The sequence below is a fragment of the Diospyros lotus genome, chromosome 12 (genome assembly GCF_014633365.1).
Source record: "Diospyros lotus cultivar Yz01 chromosome 12, ASM1463336v1, whole genome shotgun sequence".
Lineage (NCBI taxonomy): Eukaryota > Viridiplantae > Streptophyta > Magnoliopsida > Ericales > Ebenaceae > Diospyros > Diospyros lotus.
In genome coordinates, this window is record NC_068349.1 from 2,718,522 (window position 1) to 2,737,263 (window position 18,742).

General features: G+C 36.6%; 1 protein-coding gene across 3 annotated transcripts; it reads left to right on the forward strand.

The window, feature by feature from the left end:
• Positions 1–1,056: 1,056 nt before the first annotated feature.
• Positions 1,057–14,623, forward strand: LOC127814290 (putative lysine-specific demethylase JMJ16). 3 transcript variants are annotated; one of them, XR_008026327.1, is made up of 11 exons: positions 1,058–1,427; positions 4,343–4,420; positions 4,532–4,821; positions 6,124–6,195; positions 6,294–6,398; positions 6,836–7,297; positions 7,391–7,615; positions 7,801–7,962; positions 10,121–10,489; positions 10,862–12,181; positions 14,485–14,623. XR_008026327.1 is itself a non-coding variant. In XM_052355715.1 (10 exons), exons 3-10 carry the CDS (start codon positions 4,537–4,539, stop codon positions 11,729–11,731), a joined length of 2,547 nt encoding a protein of 848 aa, XP_052211675.1. In that variant the 5' UTR covers positions 1,057–1,427; positions 4,343–4,420; positions 4,532–4,536; the 3' UTR covers positions 11,732–13,482. The 3 variants fall into 3 exon arrangements, 2 of the variants coding, with proteins under 2 accessions (XP_052211675.1, XP_052211674.1); XM_052355715.1 differs by lacking the exon at positions 14,485–14,623 and having other exon boundaries at positions 1,057–1,427; positions 4,532–4,818; positions 10,862–13,482; XM_052355714.1 differs by lacking the exon at positions 14,485–14,623 and having other exon boundaries at positions 10,862–13,482.
• The last annotated feature ends 4,119 nt before the right edge of the window (positions 14,624–18,742 follow it).

Here is an 18,742-nt window from a genome sequence, read left to right on the forward strand (position 1 = left end):
AATACAGTAAAAATGTAATTGAAGAAAGAGAAAGAAATGTATACAGGCACATTTTTATATATGCTTTACTAAATGGGTTGGGTTTTCAAAGAATGGAGTATTAATTAAAAGATAAGTATATGGTATTATTAATTATTATTTTTAAAATAATAGTTAAATAATAATAATAATTATAAATTATTTTAAGATAAAGTATATTTATACTATCTTATTTTTAAGATTTAAATCATTTTATTAGTTAGCGACAAATATATTATATTTTAAATTATTAAATTAGTTAATAAAATTATTTAAATATTAAAGATAAAAATATATTAAATAACTTAAAGGAGAGCCGTGATTAATTGCATAGGTAAGAATACATATATATATATATATATATATGGATATATATAGTGAAGAAAAAGATTAATTACTAATGGGGACACGTGGCAGCCGCCCACGCCCAAAGTATTTGGATGGCTGCCACGTGTGAGGGTGAAAAATCACCCACCTCCGGTCGCACGCATGAAATTAGTTTATTTATTTATTTTATTTTTTGTCAAGTGAATTTAGTTTGTTTGGTGTGTAAATGGTTGAATCGAAAATTATTAATAGATTAAATTGAATTGAATTAATTAATTAATTTACAAAATTAAACTAATTAATAATAAAAAAACTTATTCAAATAAAAAAAATTAAAATAATTGATAAAAATACACAAAATTAAAAAAATAACATCATTTTATAAATATAAAAATAATATTATTTTAAACTTCAGTCAATTTAATTAGTTCGATTATTTAAATTAAAAATTTAACGTTTAAAAAAATTTAATCAAATTTTTATTCTCGCGTACTTATTCTATTTTAAAATCTACGATTTATTTCTCGTCTTAATTTAAAATATCAAAAACGACACACATAAATACAAACTCAAATTCATAACCTTATAATAACTCAATCTCTCAATTCATAACCTTATAATACAAACTTGTGATATTTTTAATTATATTCATACGTTAACATGTCGTGCATTCGTATTAATGTAATGCTAAATATAAAGCACCAATATGTGAAGGTTCTCAAAGGTAACACAATCGAGCATCCAAAAAAACATTTTCGCGTGTAACATTTTCCTATAAATTAGGGCAAGCCGAGCCGGGTGATCCAATTCGGGCCACCGATAAACAGCGGGTTACATTTACCGGCGAAGATGGAGTTCACCGTACGAACTACAGCAGCGATCATGGGTTTTGCCTGGCACTGGGATAGAGTAATCAGATAGAGATAGCCCTCATTTCGTTTCAACTTGATTTTACTGTTTCTGGGCGGCGGAATTCCGGCAGCTTCTGGTCGAACATTCGGAGAAGTCCAAGAGTTAGGGTTTTGCGAAGGAAGTTTCCGACAGCGGAGTGCTCCCTCTCCTTTTTTTGGTCTTCTCTCTGGGTATGTTCTCTTCTCTCGCATTTTCTTGATATTTTTCTTCGAGTTCCTGTGGCTATTGTACGATCTGTCTTTATGCTACACTTTCAATGTCTTTATGCTACACTTTCAATGTCTTTATGCTAGACTTTCAATTTTATTCACGTTCATTTGATGGGGAGGAACGAATGTTCATGCCTGTTTATTTGTCTCGACGCTTGGAAGTGATGGTATCAAATGATTCGGTTCAAATCGGGAATGTAGGGGAAAGAGTGACTTTTCCTATATGGGTTGTGAGTTGTTTTACTGTGCCGCGTCGTTCGCAACTTAATAATTGTGGAATGAATCGAGGGACCAGTTTAAACGTGACAGAGATCTGGGGCAATTCCCCCGGTTCTGGTCTGTCATTAGAGAAGTACTACCGGAGTGTGACTTCATTTAACTTTTACTAATTACGGGTTGGGATTTAGATTTTCAGTATGATTTTTTTTTTTTTAGTATGGAGGTCTTCTTATACTTTGTTACCATTTTTGTGCTTCTGCATGCATGTACTGACAAGATGTCATGCTCTCGTTTCATATTGCCCGGATCATACCTTTGTCAGGAACCTGGGCCTGACTAGGGTTTCTTCGAAGATACAATTGAAAGAGAGGGAGAAAGAGAGATAAATGAAGGAGAAACAGAGAGAAAGTAGGGAGAGAATTGAAGAGAAAAGAGAGAACTTGAATTCTGTTATTACTGAACTGTCCCAATAAACCTCTCGAGTAGCTTAAATAGCCACTCTTACAGGACGTTCTGTCAGTTACAATTTGTAACTGAGAGTATTACGGTTGTCAGCTCTATAACAGACAATTAACAACTCCTTCTAAAAATAGTCTGCTGCAATCAAGATCTTGGACATCTGTCTACATACGGATCGTGACAACCTTACACGGTAAAAACTAGTACTAATCTTATCTATTTAGTTATGGTTAAAATATCAGCTGGAATTCCATACCTGTGTGCTGGTGCCACTTAAATCTTGTCTCTCACAAAGACGGCGCTCCTGTTGTTACATGGCTGCCAGGTGTCTCAAGGATGCAGATATCTCAGTCATGTTATATAACATATATAATATGTGTTTACATATACGATTATAACAAGGATGGCAATATTATGATTGGGTATATAAAGATGACCATCCCCTGTCCTTGCAAAGTATGGAGTCTTGGGCATTGGTGATTCTGCTTTGGATTACATAAATTGTAGGCACTTAATTCTGTAATTTCGGGGTCAAGGAAATTTTGCAGAAAAACAAAAACAATTGAATTACTATTGCTAGTTGCTACTATGTATTTATATGATGATGGAAAATTATATTTGCAGATAGGAATTAAAAGAGACAGATTTTACGTGGTTTGGTAAAAATTACGTGCAGGTGAAGGAGGAACAAAATTCACTACATGAATAATGGGTTACAAAAGAGAGGGTAAGATATGTCAGAAATCCAAACTCACTGAGTTTTTGATTAGATATACAAAACCTATCTTTACCATACTTTGAGTTAGATTATTCACAAGAGTCAGGCCATATAATTTGTTTTTCTGTTATTATCAATAATATAATTTGTCTTTTTGTATAATCTGTATGTTAATTTGGAGGCATTAACTGTTTTTATTATATTGTTATTTGTTTGTGACATGTTCTTGACAGTAGTGATGGTTTTAAATACTTCTATAATGTCATTCTGTATATGAAATTTTATTATAGTTGTATATATATATTTTATAATATGTATTATTAATTTATTTTACTGATATATTAGAAATGGTACTCTACCCTGTTACCCTTTGGCACTAACACAATACTGTACCAATGACAAATTTGGTACAGTACTACAACAATGCTATGTTGTTTTGCAATGAGCTGTTCTCACTACAAGGTACAAGCAATGATTCTTGTATTTAAACCTACCATATGGTGATTGCCAGACTGGATACTCACTTTACTACTTCTTCTCTGCCCTTATATATGCTACAAGAAAAAGCTATGACATAGATTGATGTGGGATACCTTAGGTTTAGGTCTCTACCTAGAAATTGTCTCTGTCGGTTAACCAATTCTATGGGACAAAGAGAAAGTAAAGTTTAAGATCTTACAGGGTGATGGCAATTCAATGGTGGTGTGCTGGACCATCCGTGGTTCCTTACCCTCACCCTCAACAACAAAGTTAAAAGAAGGTTTAAGACCTTTTATGTGTAATTTTATAGATCGGGTGCAGAAAGTTTGTTTGTTTTCAAGATGTGGCAACTTAAAAGAGTTTTTAGTTTTCTCCCACGACTGTTCCTTGCATTATGTTTTTCATGACCGATGAATTTATTTTGTTGGTGGGATTTTTCTCTTGTTTGAACATTTGTAAGAAAGGAGGAGGGTTGCGTTAGATAGTCGACAACCAGTGTAAAACCTAGTCGGATCCAAATATGAATTCTAGACAAACTATCTGTTGGGGCGTAATCCACATAGAAGTCTAGAATTCATGTAGCCGACCCCACATAGTGGGATAAATGTTGGGTATGTTATTGTTGTTGTTAAACATTTGTAAGGAAGATGAAAAGCAAAGGAGAATTGCTGAGTCAGCATTTGTTGCATCTTTATTGAGGTAGCTGTTGAACAAAAGAGATGAGAAGGATATTGAAAATTTCACCTTTTGGTTTTCACTTGCCAGCATTAGAAAAGTTTCCAAGACTAGATGTGACAAAAATCTTGTTTAATTGCATTTGATAGAACAAACCAGAAGCAATCGGCACGCATTGTGCTTGCAAAACCTAAATGCACAATCAGGCTTGTCTCATTTTGTTTTTAACTATGCATGCGTATATCATATTCTTTTCTTTTTTTTTTGTAATTGAGATCCTTTTGTTTTCCTTCCTCATGTTGTGGATATGCTTTCCAACTTTTAGGGTTTTTATAAGCCATGACAAGAAGGTTCAAAGGATGCTAATGCTGGGTATTTATTCTATAATACTGCTGTGAGAGAGGTACTTTGGCTTCCTAATTTCACAATCAGGTTATTCTTTTTTTGTAGTTTCTGAAAATTGAGCCTCTGTATCATTTCTCTTATTGTTCTTTTCTCATTTCTATTTGTTTAGTCCTAATGGGGACCTCAACACCAAGGACCTGTACTCAGACTGGCAGAGAGAAGCTCTCAGTTCCACCTGGTTTTGTGTCACTTTCATCCTTTACACTGAAGTTACAAAATAGTGAAGGAGGTTGTAGTTCCATGGGGAGTGATGTTGAACTAGAACCAGTGCAGATGGATGACACTTGTAGCGTAAATGGCGTTGCAAAGCCTAAGAGATTTACCAGGCACAGACCGTGGATACTTTATGATCATTACACTGAAAATCCTGAGGAATCCAATCCTGCCAAGCTTGATGTGGTCTTCTTTTTTCTCTCTACTCTTTTCATTCATGTGTTGAGCATGAATAATGGGTCATAAGATGTGGTTGCCATCAAACTGAAAAATTGTTTTATGTTAGGCACTAGGCAGTGTTATATATCTTAGATTGCTTGGTACACATCTAGTGTGGTATCGGCCCCCCCGAATCCCTAATGCCTTTGTGAGGATTAACATGCAGTGCCTTGACTGCCTGGTAGTACCTCCCTTAGTGGTTTTAATAGCACTTGTTTTGGGCTGGGTGCTTGCCATCCAACCTGAGAGCAAACCAAAAACAATTACTTGTAGGTGCTGCCCCCTACCCTCTTATATAGTTGAGGCCACTCAGTATACATCTGCTGTGGGATTAACTCACATCCTGTGAAAAATGGGAACTATAAATTGATGTCTTTATTCAGCTTGTAAGATAAGCTTTCTGTTTATTGTCCTAATATAAAGAGGACTAGATCATTGGGAATTAGAATAAGGCTCTAGGAAACTTGACTCGCGGTGGTGGTGGTTTTTTTTTTTTTTTTTTTGGGGGGGGGGGGGGGGTGGACTTTTAGGTGCATTATTCTTTCAGATGTCATGTTTCTTGTTACATAACCAAATTGAATGCTATTTGAGCAATTCAATGTAAATACCTTTGCCACTGAGCCCTTCTGTTTCCCATTCTCTTGAGACTCTACTGAATAAACTTTGTGGTCTCTTATGTAGCCATGATGCCTTAGAACAGAAACTTTTGGCATTTTTTCTTCTGGAATCTATGGGCTGTAGGCAAATATATTTCTGCCCTCAAAAGTGTTTGGTGGCTGGCAATGTTTACTAGAGAGCTGTGGTCTCTGTAAACATTTAATTCAAAATACCCCATTCTAATTAATAATAATTTTAATGTGGAATATTTTCATCCATAATGGAGCCATTTTGAAAATAAGGGACCTTGACATATTTCTTTCTAATTGGAAAATTTTAAGTTCACTTGGATTGGCAGATTCCCAAAATCTCTTAACATCATTTTGGAGCCATTCTGTTTTTTTCTATCATTGAGTAATACAATATATTTCCGAGAATCTACTCCAAGAATATGTTCAAAGAATTAGCCTAATATATTTGAACTCTAAATCCAATTTTGTCATGCTCAAGTATTGTGGTGAAGCATATAGAATAGACCACAAACTAGCTGTCTATTATCATGCTTCAGGATTTAATTTTCCCAAAAAGTTTTGGCAGTATTTTGTTCTAGTCATTATATGTCATGTTGGATTCATAGTCAAAGGACTAGCTGATATTCAATTTCTTTTGCAGAATCCCCCATCGAATACTTGCCTTCCCAAAGGGATTATCTATGGATGTCCAGGTTGTAGTAACTGCCAGAAGGTCTGTATTATATACTAAGCTGATTGTTTTCTTTTGTAGAACTGCTGATGTCTAAAACTTTGCAATTTATACTTGTTGAATTGACTCCAATGCATTAGATGTTCTGTAATGAAGTCTTGGAACCAGTTACAGCAAGATGGCATCCGGAAGAGCCATATGAAATTGGCCTTGAAGAGGCTCCTGTTTTCAAGCCATCAGAAGAGGTATGTGTTTGCACATTTATGTATATTTTGTTTTTCTGATTCTGACTTATGTTCTCATTTTTTCCCTCCAATTTGGAGCTTTGCAAGCCAGATAGTAAATATAAGGAATAACACGCATGATGGATGTGCCTACTGCCTGTTGTTTTCTGATTTATTCTTTTCTTCTTGTTTATTCATTTTTCCATTTCTATTTGTCTGTAATATTTAAAAGGAAAAGCTGAAATAAAGTTATGCAATTTGGGTAACAGTGGAGTTATAACATTAATTTATGTATGTGTACTTAAAATAAATGTCCTTGAAAGAGGATATATAGGAAAGAAAGTGTTACAGAAAATTGTGACATGACTTAAATATAGGGGAACACCATATTGCTGGTTGCCCTCATATAATGATGATATATCTTGTCAATCTGTATGAGTTTTGAATCTTTCTTGTAGGAATTTAAGGGCACGCTTAAGTACATTGCAAGCTTACGCCCACAAGCAGAGTCCTATGGAATTTGCAGAATTATTCCTCCCCTTTCCTGGAAACCACCATGCCTTCTCAAGGAAAAATGGGAAAGTTCTAAGTTCACTACCCTTGTTCAACGGATTAACCAGCTTCAAGATTTGTGCTTAAGGAGAAAACATAAGGGAATTCATGAAAAGATGAAGGGGAAAAGGAGGAGGACTTTGGGAATGAGTTTGCAAAGTGAATTATTTGAACCTGGTCCAGAGTATACATTGGAATCTTTCAAGAAACATGCAGATAATTTCAAAGGGCAGTATTTTTCCATGGAGGGGAAGGTTACAGACGTTGATGTAAATTCTTGCATGCCCGAGTTCCCGTTGGAGCCCTCAGTGGAAAGGATTGAGGGTGAATACAGAAGGATCATTGAGAGTCCAACTGAACAGATAGAGGTCTGGTGGTGAAATCAGGGATAGCAGTGTTGATAGTTTTATTAACTGTGTTTATTTGGAAGCTTACTTTATCATCGTATTGTGATATGTTAGGTGCTTTATGGTGCTGATCTGAATGGTAGAGTTTTTGGAAGTGGGTTTCCAACAATGTCAAATTCCGCTGATGCATCCACATATCCCGATTATGTGGGATCTGGTTGGAACTTGAATAATCTTCCTACATTCACTGGTTCTCTTCTTGTTTTTGAGAGCTGTGAAACCTCTAGCATTTTGACCCCTCAAGTCTTTGTTGGGATGTGCTTTTCATCACATTGTTGGGTGAGATTCTGAAGCTTTTCATTGTTGGGATGTGTTTTTGTTTGATTTTGCTGCTCTTTTGTGTCCAATTCAACAGTGTTCTACCTTTGCTGTGTCTGGTTATGAAGGACAATTGTCGTCTTCCGGTTGTTTGGATTTTGGAAACAGACTGATTTGGTTATTTAATATTCACTGTTGAGAAACAGGAAGTTGAAGAACACCACCTGTATTCACTGTTTTATATGCATTTGGGTGCTCCTAAAGTCTGGTATGGCATACCAGGAAGATATTACTTTAAGTTCGAGGCTGCCATGAAGAAGTACTTTCCTGATTTGTTGGTGAAAAATCCTAACTTGCTCCATAAAATGGTAAGCAATAATGTTTATGCCGCTGTTGCTCATGTTAGAAAATGATTCTGTTGCTTGAAAATTTAGATGGGATGCAAATGTGTAGTGTTTTCGGGTTCTGTTCACTGATATAATTGGTGAAAAATAATTGCAACAAGAACATAATCTCAAACTTTAATCCCACTGTGTGGGTTGAAAAACAATTGCAATGTCTTTAATTTTGTTTGTCAGATTAATTTTTGCTACTTACATCATCTGTATGAGAAAATTAGAAGGCAAGCTGATGGTGTTCTATTTATTAGCATACAATCACTTTATTTGCTTATGCCCACTTCTTCTTTTACTCTCCCTCCCTCCCTCCCATATCTGAATGGGCTTTTAGTTGCATGACACACTTTTCGATTCAAAGACAGCAAATAATGTTTTAGCCCATTATACAATATTCCTCATTCAGTCATGGTGTCTGTATGTGACCTTTAGAGGATAAGCTTTTGGTTGATTGTATTGCCAAGCATTTTCCAGATTTTTATGAAGAGGCTGTACTCACTCTGATACTTGTTTTGAAATTCCAATGTCCTTTTTGGTGAGAAATAAATTTATAATTGAAAATCATGGAATGCCAATTGTTGCTGCAAATTGTGCTTCTGTTAACATAAACCCTGATCTAAGATGATGGGATGTTTCTTTTCTTTTACAGATAATGGGAAAGTACCGTTTTTGAAATTTAATTTACTTCCTTTTCCCCTTTGGTATCAGTATCAGATTTAAACAGCTATTTGAATGCACTTTTTTTTGCAGTAAACTCTGATGATTTGTGTAAAAGAAAGCAATGAAATGCAAAACAGAATAGAAAGAAGAGACACAAGGATTTGGTGATTTGGCCATGATGGCCTATGTCCTCCCACCTAGCTCAAATGATACGGGTTACACCCATATATAGAGTAATAAAGATGAAGTTTTTTAAACTTCCCTTGACCTAAATCTTTGGAGTCTAGATATTGTTATATTTGAAAATTCTAACTGTATCATGCAGATTATGCAGCTCTATTTCCCCCCTCCCCCCTTTTTCTTTGTTCCCTTTGTGGGTGTGCTTATAGGTGAAGGTATTGTTAGGTGCTTGTGCTTGAATGTGAAAGTTAAGAAGCACAGAATACATCTAAGAAGGTATTATGTCTGTTTTGTTTGCATCTCTACCATTTTTTCCCCTTCCTTTTTAATAACTTTTAAGCTGCAAATGAGGGCAAGTTACTGCAGGTCATGGGTTTGAGTTGTGAAAACAGCCTCTTTGTTTGTTTGCTGAGTAAAAACAGAAAAACAAATAAATCTCTTGTAAAGCAAAAACAAATAAAGAAAAAAGGAAAAGAAAACAGTCTCTTTGTAAAGCAAAGGTAAGGCTGCGCATGCACTACGGAGTCCTTTAACTTTTAAGTTGCCAAATAAAGCTGAGCACAGGAAACATTCTTCATATCTTTTGTTATCATAAACTGATTTTATCCCATAAACAACATCAATATACCTGAATAATGAATTGTATGGATTGTTGTTCTTTTGGCTGCATAATCTTCTTATGATATATATGTATGTATATGCATATATGTATCAGAGGATATGGAATCACATACACCCAATTGGAAGAAACACAACAAATCTAGCAGATGGCTGAGTAACTTGGGATTATGAGTTGCTGATTTGAGTTTGGTTTATAAATATGGAGATTTCTTCTAGTCTTTTTCAAAACAACCAAATGAAGGTGATTTTGGAAGAAGTCTCATTTGGGTCTTCCATAGTTGTGAGGTGGTTGAGGATGACTGAATTTACTTTCCCAAAGAGCAAACATTTGAGCTTGTAGTCATCTATCACGCTGCAATTTTCACTAGAGTAATATGTTGCGCCCCCTCCCCCCCACCCTGGGCCCCTCCCCCCAACCCCCTGGGCCCCCATGGGCGAGCCTTATCAGATTGATTTTAGTTACAAGGAAGAATTGAAGTGCAAAAATTTTAGTGCAGTTTCAAGTGGTAATTCTTTTTGTTTTTGTTTGGTTTGGTTTGTTTTTTTATTTTTAATTTATTTTCTTTTTGTTACTATGAAATATGTTTATATTTATATGTAGAAGAAAAATCTCCCTTTGTGTATTAATAAATATCAGCTATCTCATGGATTTACAAAATGCCGTATACAGGTCAATCAACTCTCCCCCTCCATATTGAAATCTGAGGGCATACCTGTTTATCGCTGTGTGCAATATCCTGGGGAGTATGTCCTTGTGTTCCCAGGAACTTATTTTTCAGGATTTGATTGTGGCTTCAATTGTACTGAAAAGGCCATGTTTGCTCCCTTTGACTGGTTACCTCACGGTCAGAATGCTGTGGAACTCTACAGCGAGCAGCACAGGAAGACATCAATCTCCCATGATAAGTTATTGCTTGGGGCAGCCTCAGCAGCTGTGAGGGCACAGTGGGAACTCTTGTTAATTAGAAGGAACACTGAAAATAATCTAGGATGGAAAGCAGTCTGCGGAAAAGATGGAATCTTAGCAAAAGCACTCAAGGTAATCCCCTAGAGTTTGTGAATTTGTGTTTGTTTTAGGTAAACAGTAAACTGTTGGTGCTGGTTCTGAATTCCAAAGTTCTACCTGGTCTAAATTGAATGAAAATTTCATCTTATTGGGATTCAGACTTCATATGTTGTTTTTCTGGATTGGTTGGGGCTGCAGAGGGGCCCTCATTTAAACCCGTTCTGTTTTCTTAATTTTTGAGAAGCAAAATTTCCTGGTGAGATTAAGGCTTACTGGGGGTGGTATGTAGGTGACTCAAAGTTCTGTTGGCTTTATGATTTTTATGCTGGTTACTAATCTTTATGCTGAAACCATATGTAAGATTTAACTAACTGAGATTTTAAAATGTGTCCTTTTCTTGCATAGGCACGTATTAAGCAGGAGGGCATAAGGAGGCAGTATCTTTGCAATTCATCACAATCAAAAGAGATGAATATGGAGTTTGACTCTACCAGTAAAAAGGAGTGCAGTATATGTCTCTGTGATTTACATTTTTCTGCCACAGGCTGTCCATGTTCACCTGGTAGATATTCTTGTTTAGCACATGCAAAGCAGCTGTGCTCTTGTGCTTGGAGTGCCAGGTTTTTCTTGTTCCGATATTCAATCATTGAGCTGAATTCCCTTGTTGAAGCTTTGGAAGGAAAACCAAGCGCAGTTTATAGATGGGCTAAAGAGAAACTTGGATTATCAGTGCGCCCTTATGTCTCTACAGATAGGCTGGAAGCACATGATATTGTTGGAGATAAACTGCCATCAGACACTGGAGTGAAGCAAGATGAATTGAAATCCCCCAATCCAACAATGATAAATGGCAGCTCTAGGACTTATTTGTCTGAGGTATGTCCAAAAGTGGAAGGACCATTGCTCCAAGCAACATCCTTGAACATGCCGAAGGAGGGAGAAAAAAGCGCAGCATTTAGAGCCAGCTCAATTGGTGCCAAATTAGGAACAAAGAAGCATTCACAAGTTTTATCTGACGAAAAAGAAATGCCTGATCTGGGGTTTCAGTTGAAGGGAAGGTTTCCCATTGCTCATTTGAATTCTCAAGCCAATCACAGAGAAGAAACAACATCACATGGGCTTCCACATGGTTTGCCTCGTGCACAAAATGTTTTGACCAGGACAAGTTTTGCTGAAGGTCCTTCAAGTGTTTTGGCTTCTGAGGAAAAAATAACTGAAAAATCTTCTTACTGTCAAAGATCTGTTATTGTTATCAGTGATAATGAGGATGAATAACCGTGGTAAAGTACTGCAAAATAGGAGTTTATTTTAGGTTTTATCCAGTCTTAATGCATATCGAGTTCTTATACTCCAAAATACGTTTATGTAATGTAATGTGAAATAGTAATTGATTTAAGGTTTTTTTTCAGTTTTAATTTTTATTGAGTAATTATACTTAAAAATATATTCATGTAAACCTGAACTTAAATTGACCATACGACATGTTGTTGATGGTAGTTAGGCTATAAGAAAAAAAAAAAAGAAAAGAAAAAGGAAAGGGCTTGTTTGAGAGATGGACCTTTTCTATTTGAGCATTGCTTATTGTGCAATAGAGCTGTTGTTGATGCAGATGTCCAGGAATGCTCATCTAGATTTGCTGTATATTCAACATTTTTCTGGAATGCAGGCAAGGACAATTGAGAAGCATGTTATAAAATGCCCTGCCTCAAAACTTGGAACTTAAAGGTAGAAGAGTGTTTTTCTGTGATTTCTTGTTGGCATTATCACTACTGCCACCATCATCTAAATCATTGTTACTGTTGTGATTGTCATAGTAATAAGAATTGTACACATGAATTCATATTCTATGGGTAATATAAAATCAAGCACCTTCTCCATTATTTATTCAGAAAATCATATAAACATACTTCCAATATTATTCAATTTGATTAGCTTTTTTTCTTACTGCATAATTACTTATTCTCTGTTTCTTGCTTTGTGATTGTGCATGGATTTTCTCATTTATGTTACTATATTTTCATCCTACATTGCTTCCTTTTTACAGCTTTTTTAGTACACTGTTAGCTTAAGTTTTTCTCCTCCCACTTGCACTCTTTCCTTCTTTGCCCTTGATTTCTATTACCAAAAGATTAACTCCCTCTAGAATAGTTTGGCCTCTGTGCACAATTTTCAGGATTAAGAAATAGACTCATGTCTTTTTATGACTTGCTTAATGATTTTTTCATGACTCTGTATGGTATGGCGCTTGTCACAAGGGGGAGACTTCTATTTTTTGTTCTTTTCATGGAGTCCTATGTGACAAAAGGAATGCTAGTTTCTGTGTAAAGTCAAATGGGAATCTAGGACTCCTCCCAGAGTGCCTTCTTTGTGTGGATAGTTGGCTTTGATACCCTCCTTTCTACTGATAAGTTGAGGAAGCATGAGTCTGATAGATTTTGTGTGTTTTTGGGGCAGGCTTGTTATCCTACCTGCCAAAAATCATTTTGGTCAACTCCCCCATTTTCTTTGTGGTAGTGTATTTGTTGTGAAAGGAATAGTAGTGTTTGAGATCTTAGAGACTTCCATTTTTGTATAAAGGGTCTCATTATCCCTAGTCTTCTTTTGGTTTAGGTAGGAGACTCCCTTTTATGCGTCTTCCTTTGATTTGTTTCTGAATGACCTTTTGATTCCTGTTTCTAGCTAGCTGAAACCTCTATTTCTTGTTTATTCTTTGGACAAGGTTTGCTCCTTAAGGCAGTTCTAGTTATATGCTTGTTTATTAATAAGAAAAGTTTTTCTCCATGCCATTTGAAACGTACAGTTCATGGGTGTTGTAAACATTTTCATTTATGTAATTTCCAGCATGAGTCATTGACCATTGTTCTGCTAGCATGCATGCATGCATGCATTTCAAATAACTATACATTAATGCTTGCATTAACATAGAAGCATCTAAATTCATCTACAAGAGTTAGTAAAATGTGGATCAGTCCTATGGAGTGAATTAAGAAATGATGTCTGTTTGTGAGGTGTGTATCTGATTGCATCATTCTTAATAGTACTTCGACATGTGCTTATTGAGCAAATTATTTACAAACGTGCATGTATAATGGATAAAAGTGATTATAAAATGACAGTGTAAGAATTACTTGGATTCATGGAAAAAATTTCCTTAATAAATTTCTGCAGTTCGATTTTAACCCTGAAAAAACCCTTCTAATATGGTACCACATCCCATTTGGAAAAACATTATCTACTTCCTAGACCCATTCAATGTTTCAATACCATTCTCTTCGGGTATTCACTTTGTAGCAATGCTTTTAGGTTGCACGTTTTCCTGCTACTGGTATCCCCGCTACGGCCTTAATGACATCTCTAGGAAGAAAATATTTTTTCACTCCTGGGTAGGAGTCTGATCAACCTGTACTCTTAACTTTTAACTGTTTCTGGCCGGGATTTGTTTGGATGAAAAAGGAAGTAAGATACCTGTTTCACCCAGCAAACACCGTTTCCATCATTGCGGGGAATTGACTCTAAGTGGTGTATGGAAAATCAAATAGAAAATGGCCCTGCACAGTTCAAAGGCCACCTGAAACATGCAACATGACAATGCCAATAATAGATTCATTATTGACTACAGACTAAAAATTGCAGAGATTCTGTTTTTTGCATCCTCTCTGAGTCGTATTGCTTTTTATAAACAAATCCGTAGCTCCAGTTTGTCTTTGAGCATCTAAAAATTTTGCATGTTTGATTTTTCTTTTGTTGCCAATTACAGAGATGAGGTTCTCTGTTTATGTATCCTATTCGGTCAAAGTCCGGGTTTCTTTCAACCTCTTTATATTCATTTTGTGCCCTAAAAGTTCAAGCTTTTGCTACTTTAGTCCATTCGTATCAATGACTCATAGCACGTGTTGTCCTTGCATATTTATCAATATATATATATATATATACACACATGTGGTGTACTTGCAGATGGGCATTCAAATACGTTTGGAATTTAATTTTGTTCAGATTAACTGATCTTTTGGTTGCCAACATTACCTTAGGCTTGCTGAGTCAACTGCCTCCGAGAAGTACGATTTTATAAGTTTTGTAGGATGATTTGCTGCACGGTTCTTCTGAAGTTCTGTGCCCCCATAAATTCCTCTTCAATCTCCAACTACGCAGTGGCTGCCCCTGATGATGGAACTGGCCCCAGAAGCTCCTTTATCTTCTTGGATGTTAAGAGACGAATGAAATAAAATGCCGATGTTCAATGGGTAACAACCAGGATTGAATTCCCTGGAAAAGCAGTGTATCCAGCAGAGGTAGTCTGATGACAGGTGAGACTTGGGTTGATTTTGATTTTGGATTAGTCTATCGTATCGTATAGAACCAGCAATACAAAAGATCTTGAAGTACCTAAGTTGCTTCACCAAATTTACCTGCAAATTCATTCTTTTGTTATCTAATTCAAGCTGTAAATTTAAAGCTTTAGAGAAGAAAAGAAAATGTCATGCTAGGGCTATCAGAGAAGATAGGGAGACTGGGAGCTTGGTGAAGGGGGGAAATGTAGGGGCAGAAGTAGCACAACCTCCCCTAGAGAAGGATACAGACACTCTTTTAACTGTTTCTTTCTTTTCCAGTTGTATGCCACTGTCTATCTCTGTAAGACAGGACCGTGGTAACCATGCTATGAAGTCTAGTCAAAAAAGCCTAGCTGCATTCAGTTCCGGCCATAAACATTTAAAATCTGTACCTATTCATTCAGAATGGCCTGCATATCACTAATTGAAAGACACTTGGAGATCTGTGCCCTAGGGCTTGAATCATCTGAAACTTTAAGAGGAAGAGGCCTGCATATGTTTGGTCCTCTTTTATCATTTTTGTGTAATTGGTTTGGCATCTCAATTACATTTATATGCCTCTATTTTACTTGCTTAATTTGACTTCATGCGGAGGAAGAGGGACCGGGTTTGAAAGATGAGATGGATCAGGGCACCCTAGTTGGGCCAGGGTCTGTTGATGAAGGTGAAGCTGTAGTTGTTTTGGACTAGAGGAAAGAGATTGATAAGACAAGTGAAGACTATGGGTGTGATGTGATTATGGTGTGGCACTGGACTGGAGCATTTTGTCTTCATGAAGTGACTTATATATTCTGCTTAAACCAATTGCTGATGAGTGCATATGACTTTTCCTTAACTGGGGATCAACTAGGTCAGGTGAAGTGGGTATTTCTACCCCTTAGAAAATGGCATTATCCAGTGGCAAGATCAGATGATGGGAAATAACTTGACACACACACACTCTCTCTCTCTCTCTCTCTCAGAGTTCTTATCTCCGATCTTTAATCACCATAGTTGGGTGGACTAGTATTGTCCACAAGTGTTGCAAAGCTGTGCTAAGTAGTGCTGCACTAACTCAATGTTATTTAGTTTAATTTATTTTCTTATTTTTTTTAAACTTAATTTAGTTCTGATTCTATCTTGGAACCTGATTGACATTTAGTCTAGTCTACAAGCCTGATCAAGCCCAACTTGTATATTATTATGTTTCTCTTCATTTGTCTTTGAGGGGGTATTTTGATCATATACTAAATTACAAAAATGCCATTCTTTGAAGCTTTTTTAAGAGACAACACGTTTTAAAATATTTAGATCGGATTTTGGGTATTGACCCTAGTCCTAGTAAGAGACTTGATCCAGATAGATAGGTGGATTCACCTCAATCTAAGTCTAGGTCTTCACTAGTCTAGATTAGCCAATGGGTCAAGATCTAATTGATGACATAGCACTATCGTGGTTTGTCTCTTGCCTCACAATATGTCCGTATAAATGTACATAATTTATTGTATATGAAGATTATTTTGCTCTACTTTTAATATTAAAACTAATTTTATCATTGAAATATGTATTAAGAGATTGAGCTTTTATCTTTACACATCGAGTAAATTTTAGATAAAGTTGGGGTTGGAGGATAACTATCGAAAGCGCCCAGCGTTACAAATTCAATGGTAATTGACTCTTAATATTATCAGTCTTTGTTTGTGCTTATTAATATTTGTAGTGTTCATGTTAAAATAGAGTTGGTATGTCTTAATATTTTGATAACATATGAAGATAGGGAAGAAGATATTCTATTTGGTACCTCCTAATTTAATACAATTTGAATTAATGAAAATATTATTTAGAGCTTTAAGAATGTCAATGAAAGTAAGAGTATTTTAGGAAAAGAAAAATGAAAATTCAGAGGGGGCGGGGGGGGTGGGGGGGGGGGGGGGGGACGCTCTTGTCGACAACAAGTAGCGTGACAAGACACTTCGGGAATCAGATGTGGACCATACGCAGGTGAGGTGGGGGGGAATTCAGATGTGGACGCGACAATTACCATCTTCGTACGATCGTCGACGTTTCACTTGGCATATCATCGTTCTGATTCCGCCGCGTGGCGTCCGAGAAGCCTAATTTTTTTTATAGACCATATATATATATATGTATGTATGTATATAATTCATTCCTTTGCCTTTGCTTTTAGCCAGTGTAGCCAGGCCAGGGCAGACATGGTTGGCAGGAGTGCACGTGGGTGTGGTCTGGGCAGAATGGAGGCCCACTTAGGTCAAATCCAATGTCCCTCACTTTGTCAGATCCACAGTAGTTTCCGCAATTCTCGTACCACACCCCTTCCTCCAATAATTAATTAATTAATTAATAAATTACGAAATTGGTGAGCTAAGCCACGTGGCCGCATCTATGCCCCATTCCAGCCCCACCGCCACGCCGCGGAGCAACGCCGTCCCCTGCCCCCACGCGCCACCACACATTCGTCAAAATTTCTACCCAGACATCAACCAGCCCACGTGACACGCTAATCTGTTGTCTTTGGTACGAAATCATGATTATCTTTATATATATATATATATATATCAACCAACGACGGAGCGAGCATGCAATGCATGCAATCGGAACAATGACAACAACAGGAGGAGGAGGAGGAGGAGGAGGAGGAGGAGGCGGCGGCGGCGGGGTAGTGGGTACCACATGTAGATGAGGAGGTAGGTCTCTATCTATCGAGATCCAATCCCATACGAATACGATGTCTCTGAAGAAACAACAGTTTTGAGTTTCATTTTCAATATTAATTATTCCCCCATCTCGTGTGTGTGTGTGTGTGCCTGCCTAAAGGAAATTACACACACACACACACACACACACACTGTTCGTACATGTAGTGGCCTTCAAGAAACAACAATGGTGGTGGGCACGGATCAATCCCATCGAACCTCCCAAGAGCGACCCCTTCCTTGTTTCTTCTCCTCAAGAACACACACACACACACACATATATATTGTTATCTTGGGAGTACTTAAAGATTAATTTTTTAATTAAAATTTATTGTCTCACAAACACACACGTTCACAGTTTAAACGAATATAAAAATAAAATAAAAAAATTATAAAAATTAAATCAAATCACACGAGAATACAAAGTCTACATGCAGTCTCCAAAATCTCCCAAAGCTGCCTTCATTTGATTTAATAGAATGAGATCAGCACAGAATTTCTTCTTGACGATTACATGCTTTCAAGATTACAAAGAATTATTCTATGAGAGAGCCTTTCCTCCTTTGCTTTGTCATGAGAATAATATATTGTCTAATTAATGCCTAGACCAATGTCTTATTTATAGAAGATATATAGAACGTTTAAAACACTTTATAATCGATATAGATATTACTGATTTTAATCTCGAATTTAATTCTAAATATAAGTTGATCGCCGCCTATCTATATCTTCTAAATTCCGATGCATTAATTCTTACCGCTAATCATCAGGATTATTTGAAACAACACTTTAACATATATATATATATATATATCTATTTGGGGAAGCTATATATATATATATGGACCGGCACCGACTGGCCAAGTTTGGCTTGTTCTGGCCTACTGGTTTTTACTGTTGCGAGACTCGGTCAGTTTCATCGCTGCTCCCAAGAGCCACCCCCCCCTCGGCTAGCTAGCTGCAGGGATCATATCTATATCTATGTCTATATATATACGTACAGCTCAAGAACAGACTAAACTTTCACCGGCCGATTGCTACGCATGTACGTACCGTGTTGTGTTGCCCAACTTAGTCACTTCACTGGATCAGCGTTCGTTCGTTCGTATCTCTGATATATATACAGCATTCTTTTTGGGCAACTTTTCTTGTCGGTTTTTGGCCTTTTCCTCGACGTGCACGACCAGCAGCCATGCCTATATAGACTCAGCAATATTGCAGTTTAATTGGGCTTGTTTTATTTCATGTAATCTTGGCTGATTGGT